This window comes from Sinocyclocheilus rhinocerous, unplaced genomic scaffold (genome assembly GCF_001515625.1).
Source record: "Sinocyclocheilus rhinocerous isolate Xijiao unplaced genomic scaffold, SAMN03320098_v1.1 scaffold600, whole genome shotgun sequence".
NCBI lineage: Eukaryota > Metazoa > Chordata > Actinopteri > Cypriniformes > Cyprinidae > Sinocyclocheilus > Sinocyclocheilus rhinocerous.
The window spans coordinates 684,942-690,672 of NW_015653464.1; the positions used below are offsets into that span (position 1 = coordinate 684,942).

Consider the following 5,731-nt stretch of genomic DNA (forward strand, 5'->3'; position numbering starts at 1 on the left):
GCATCAAAATTATATATATATATATATATATATATATGTATACACACACACACACACATATACAGTATATATATGTATATATATATGAAAAGTTCAGATGCAAAAGCTTTTAAGTGCCATTTGAAATTTTCTTCTAAAATTAGAATTTTTTTCAGGCTCTTATGTGTATGTTCAGTAATTTCACTTTAAAGGCAATGGATAGGTTCTTTTCATTGTAATTTAAATGAAATAACTGAACATAAACATAGGAACCTGATAAAAATGCTCATTTTAGAAGAAAATTTCAAATGGCACTTTGAGGCTTTTGCATCTGAACACACAATATATTTTGCATATACACACACAAAATATCAGAATACATTTTGTGTATCCACCAAACTGCTTCAAATCCTTATTTGAGCTTTAGTATAAGGTGAAACATCTTTACTATAATAATGGACAATTTAGGTCTGAATGCTATACTCATTGCAAACATTGTACTACATTTCTGGTTTAAAATTTTTCATTGAAGGCAGCGAAGGCCCCCCTGGACCCCCTGGGCCACACACATATATAAAGGGAGATCCTGGTCTTCCAGGACCTCAGGGTCCCACGGGTATAGTTGGAATTCAAGGCTTCCCTGGTCCGAAAGGACAACAGGGTGAGTATTTCAAATATCTGAACTTACAAGTTTATGAAAATAGTCATTTGACATCTAACACACAACCTCCCTCCTAGGTGTGACGGGAATTCAGGGTATAAAAGGATCCGATGGAACACCTGGCTATAATGGACATCCTGGGGCCAAAGGAGAGCCTGGACAAACTGGACCCTCTGGTAGGCGCACGGACACATAAAATATTAAGAGCCATTACCAATCCCAGACAGCAGAAAAGTTCTGCAAATTTCAGCATAAGATTGCTTATGCTTGCGATCCCTATTTTATTTCCTAAAATCTCTTTTCTGTAGGCCCCAGAGGGTACCCTGGACCTCCAGGACCTAGTGGTTTCCCAGGTGGCATCGGCCCTCCTGGCCCTGCCTCAATGGACCACGGCTTCCTTGTAACCCGCCACAGTCAGAGTGTTGATGTTCCACAATGTCCAGAGGGAACGACGCTGATCTATGATGGATATTCGCTGCTTTATGTCCAGGGCAACGAGAGGTCACATGGACAAGACCTAGGTTAGCACGACAGTCACACAGATCACGTATTTATTCTGAAATATTAATCAACGTTACACAATCCCTGACGTTCTGCTCTCTTTACCCAATAGGTACAGCTGGTAGCTGCCTAAGGAAGTTCAGCCCAATGCCTTTCCTCTTCTGCAACATCAACAATGTATGTAACTTCGCTTCTCGTAATGACTATTCCTATTGGCTCACCTCTCCCGAGCCCATGCCCATGAGCATGGCCCCTGTTACCGGTGAGAGCATCAAACCCTTCATCAGCAGGTTTGTGATCTTTTATGAATCGTTTGATATTTCCATGAGTAAGAATTCCTCGTCCTTCTCATGTGCATGCATGTTTTCCTGTGACAGATGTGCAGTTTGTGAGGCTCCTGCTATGGTGATAGCTATGCACAGTCAGACCATCCAGATCCCACCTTGCCCTCGTGGTTGGGATTCTCTCTGGATTGGATACTCTTTCGTCATGGTGAGGAGAATAAAGAAGCATTTTTAGGACTGCACAATATATCAAAATACAATTGGTATGGCAATACGTGATAGTCAGCTCACTAATGCATTCATTTTAGTTAGATAAATTATGAGCTGCATGCGTATAAATGAACGCAGTGCTGAGATTCATTTTTAAACCGGCAGCACATATCTTTATTTGCCTGAAAACGGCCAAAATAAGAGCTCTATGTTTTAATAAAAATCAAGAAATTATAATTTTACAGTTGTACTATAAAACATTTTTTATTTGATACATTTTACAGTACAATTGTGTTAGTGCAATATAATTATATTATCATTATATTATACTTATTCAACCCTAACTTTGTCTTTATTACTGTAAAATCAGTCTCAAACTAAAGTACAGGATGCTTAACTCTGTCAAACACTAAGGTCATTACTGTATCACCAAATAATCACTGACAGGAAGCCAAATCTGTTTGCTTTCATAATTTTCAATGAGGATTATATGAAAATGTGAACTTGTGACTAGTGTGTAAAGGTCTAACGCTGTCTCTCTGTGTAACAGCACACCAGTGCTGGTGCTGAGGGCTCCGGTCAGGCTCTGGCCTCTCCGGGTTCTTGTCTGGAAGAGTTCCGCTCGGCACCCTTCATCGAGTGTCACGGTCGCGGCACCTGCAACTATTACGCTAACTCCTACAGCTTCTGGTTAGCCACTATAGAGGACAACGAAATGTTTAGGTAAGCTTTAACCAGTGTTGGGAAGGTTACTTTGGAAATGTAATAGGTTACAGATTACAAGTTACCCTATTTAAAATGTAATAGTAGTGTAACTTTTTCAATTACTTTATTAAAGTAATGTAACTGATTACTTTTGATTACTTTTTGATTACTTTTCTAAATTTCTAATGTTTATGACTGGATTCTACGAACCAGTCTGTGTTTTCCGCATCGCGGAAATTATAGGGCCGTATGTCTCAGAGTAGTCAGTGCAATTTGGAAAATAAATCAATTAAATCTGTATGTGGATGTGTGTAAATATTCAAATGTAATCCCGTTTGTAATCGTTAACATTTTCATAAGTAACTGTAATTTAATTACACATTTCTTTTGTAATTAAATTACGTAACGCCGTTACATGTAACTAGTTACTCCCCAACACTGGCTTTAACACACTTTATATTCTTGAGCATTTATTAACTGTTATGGTGTCTTCACACCAAAAGCAAATGTAATTATTTGTGCGAGTAGATTACATACAAAGTCAATGCAAACACGCGAATAGACACAAATTCGCGCCGGGCGAGGCGATTAGATGCAAATTGTTTGACGCGATTGCCATGAACAGGTGATTTACACCTCAATCGCATCTTCTGCACAAGTTCAAAAATTTTAACTCGAGTGGAAAATTCGCATGATGCTTTGTCGCGCAAGCCAATCAGCGAAGAGCTTATTGACACGTCCGGTTGTATCAGAAAATGTGTGTGTGGTTTTTTTTAAATTGTTTTTATGTTTTTATTCGCATGAGTGATGCAGAAAACATCATTGCGAGTAATGCGATCCAAAATTCGCTTCGCATTTGGTGTCAACATACCATTAGGCTCGCCTTGTAGGTTCTTACTATTTTTATGGATGCACTATTGTTTTTTCAGTTTCACACATAATATATAATGTACTAAATTTGTTTATTTGTAATATTTAAGCTATATATACCACACCCATGGAGTACTACAAAGCTACAGTAAATCCTCTCTCTTACCACAAGAGGGCCCAATCATTTCTTGGTGATTTAGGAGCATTTTTATTGTGTTTATTCCTCACTACTGAATAAAGCATTAGCAAGTCATCCCACTTAATGTAACCAATGACCAGGTCATCTTAAAAAGATTGGAAGAACAAATCAAGCATTCTTTATTCTTAAGCTCAACTGAGAGACGACTAATATATAGTTGGCTAGTTTGATGTTATAATGTCCATTTTACATTAGGCCTACATTATCTTTAATAGGACTGTTACAATAACAAAAACAACAATATGCAATTAATAAAATTGGTCCGAAAAATAATTCCTTCTATGTTACGTGTATCTTTTAAATTAATATTACTTGGGATAAAAATGTACAGTGGACCGAGTACACAGATGAAGTGTAGCATTATCACTAAATAAATGTTTACACAACATGTATCTAATATCGTAATTTCTTTAATATTCATTTATAATATTATTTTATACTTGATAAGATATTTTAATAAATAAATTAATCATTATATATGCAGTTTTAGAATATTACCCTTCAAATGTTATACAGATCAATATAACCTATTATTGCCCTTTTCCGCAACAATGAAAAATAACAATATATGATTTAATTGATTTAAAATTGAATGTTGAATTCATAAATTAAATTAGTAAATTAATCAATTAAAATGAACGACAGACCTTTTGTAAAGGAAATATTAATTCTGTAAACGTAATATGTGATTTTGTGCATTAAAATAAATACAAAATGGAATATACAAAACATTTCTTGAACAAAGTATGCATTTCAGAATAAAGACAAATCCTTTTGTCTGCACAATTAGGAGCCACTAAAAAGAGATACAAACTCAGAACTCCAAGCGAAAAATCAGAATTTCATGATGTTAAGAAAAAATATATATATAATTTTTCCTGTTCTCTTGTTAATGTCTGTGTGTATTGTGATTACAGCAAACCTGTCCCTACAACGCTAAAGGCTGGGAATCTACGAACTCACATCAGCAGGTGTCAAGTGTGCATGAAGAGGGTTTAGACCAGCCTCAGCACTGCGTCTGCTCTATATGTCCCAGTTTTACGAACAAACAACAAACGTATGGTGCTAATTCTGTGAAAAGCCATGGAAAAACGTCAAGAATCCACAGAAAAATATCTGTATCATCATTTATAGCAATGGAACCTCATGATCTACTGGCACATTTGCCTCATACAGAACGCTTAACTAACATTGTTCCATTATGTCTAATGAATGACACCTGTTTACACTTGCACTGAGTTTATGTATTAGTAAGCAGGTAACCATCTTCAGCAAGAATCCATATGGATCGGATGCTATTCCGTCCAGCCCTTCTTGGGTTTTTTTTTTTTTCAGCTTTATTTATCATGCCACTCAACAATATCAGATGCAGGCACCTTGTTTATTTCTCTCTAAAATGTATAATCAAGCAACACTAACATTGGATATTTTATTTTTTCCTACTTCACGTCAGTAAGTTTGTCAGCACCCTCTTTAATGTAGGAATAGCAAAGATCAAGCTTTGTTGTAAATATAGTGCTCTATTTAGTTACTTAACACTCCGTCACCATAATCTCTTCAGGTAAATGCCATTGATTTTGTTATACTTAATTATTTATGAAAACGTATGAGAAGAGAGTTTAAGCACCAAAGGGCCTTTCCTTTCTACATTGATTTCTCTATGTTAACCACTGCAGAAGACCACCATGGCACATAGACTGCACTGTTTTTTTTTTTTTTGTGAATCAGAATGTGGCCTTTAGACTGAAAACGTCCATTTATGCATCTGTGTTTTGACATTTATGCTTGTTCATATGTGCTTGCGGCTGTGCCTGGTCCACCTTCCTTTTGGTGCAGAAATGTTGTCATTACTCTTGTTTAATGGCACAGTTTTAGTCTCTGTTTTCCCATGATGACATTTAACTTCATTTCCATTCTCACATAGACATATACAGTCCCTTCAGTATCTGTTTATAGCTCTAATAAATATAATCAGACATCAGATGTTGAGCAAGTGCACTAGTAAGTCAGTTGCCTTTACACTTATTTGGTCAGGAATTCAAGCTTATTACACCTTGTTTGTTGACTCCTCTTTTATCACTCTATTGACTTGAACTCATCAGCAAACTCACATGACTTGATTTCAACCACATCTATGACAAACTTCAAGAGGTTATCCAGAATTTAGGGTCTGTGTCTGAAGTAAGCATTGTTAATTTGAACATTGCCTATGGATTCTGTTATATGTCCTGAGTTTCTTTTGTCTTAATGCCTCAGATACCAGACCAAAGAACCTGCACATGCCCCCCTTACACAGTGAATTTGTTGCTCGTTGTTTTATTT

At 36.3% G+C, this 5,731-nt stretch overlaps 1 protein-coding gene across 2 annotated transcripts in view; it reads left to right on the forward strand.

Moving 5' to 3' along the window:
• The window catches only part of LOC107715912 (collagen alpha-1(IV) chain-like), a 66,905-nt gene extending 62,086 nt beyond the window's left edge, over nucleotides 1–4,819 (forward strand). For both annotated transcript variants that reach the window (XM_016522173.1, XM_016522174.1), the window contains exons 46-52: nucleotides 512–640; nucleotides 718–816; nucleotides 949–1,161; nucleotides 1,254–1,431; nucleotides 1,519–1,633; nucleotides 2,186–2,358; nucleotides 4,327–4,819. In XM_016522173.1, coding sequence (XP_016377659.1) covers nucleotides 512–640; nucleotides 718–816; nucleotides 949–1,161; nucleotides 1,254–1,431; nucleotides 1,519–1,633; nucleotides 2,186–2,358; nucleotides 4,327–4,408 — 989 coding nt within the window. In that variant the 3' untranslated portion in view covers nucleotides 4,409–4,819. The remainder of the gene's footprint in view (nucleotides 1–511; nucleotides 641–717; nucleotides 817–948; nucleotides 1,162–1,253; nucleotides 1,432–1,518; nucleotides 1,634–2,185; nucleotides 2,359–4,326) is intronic.
• Nucleotides 4,820–5,731: the final 912 nt, after the last annotated feature.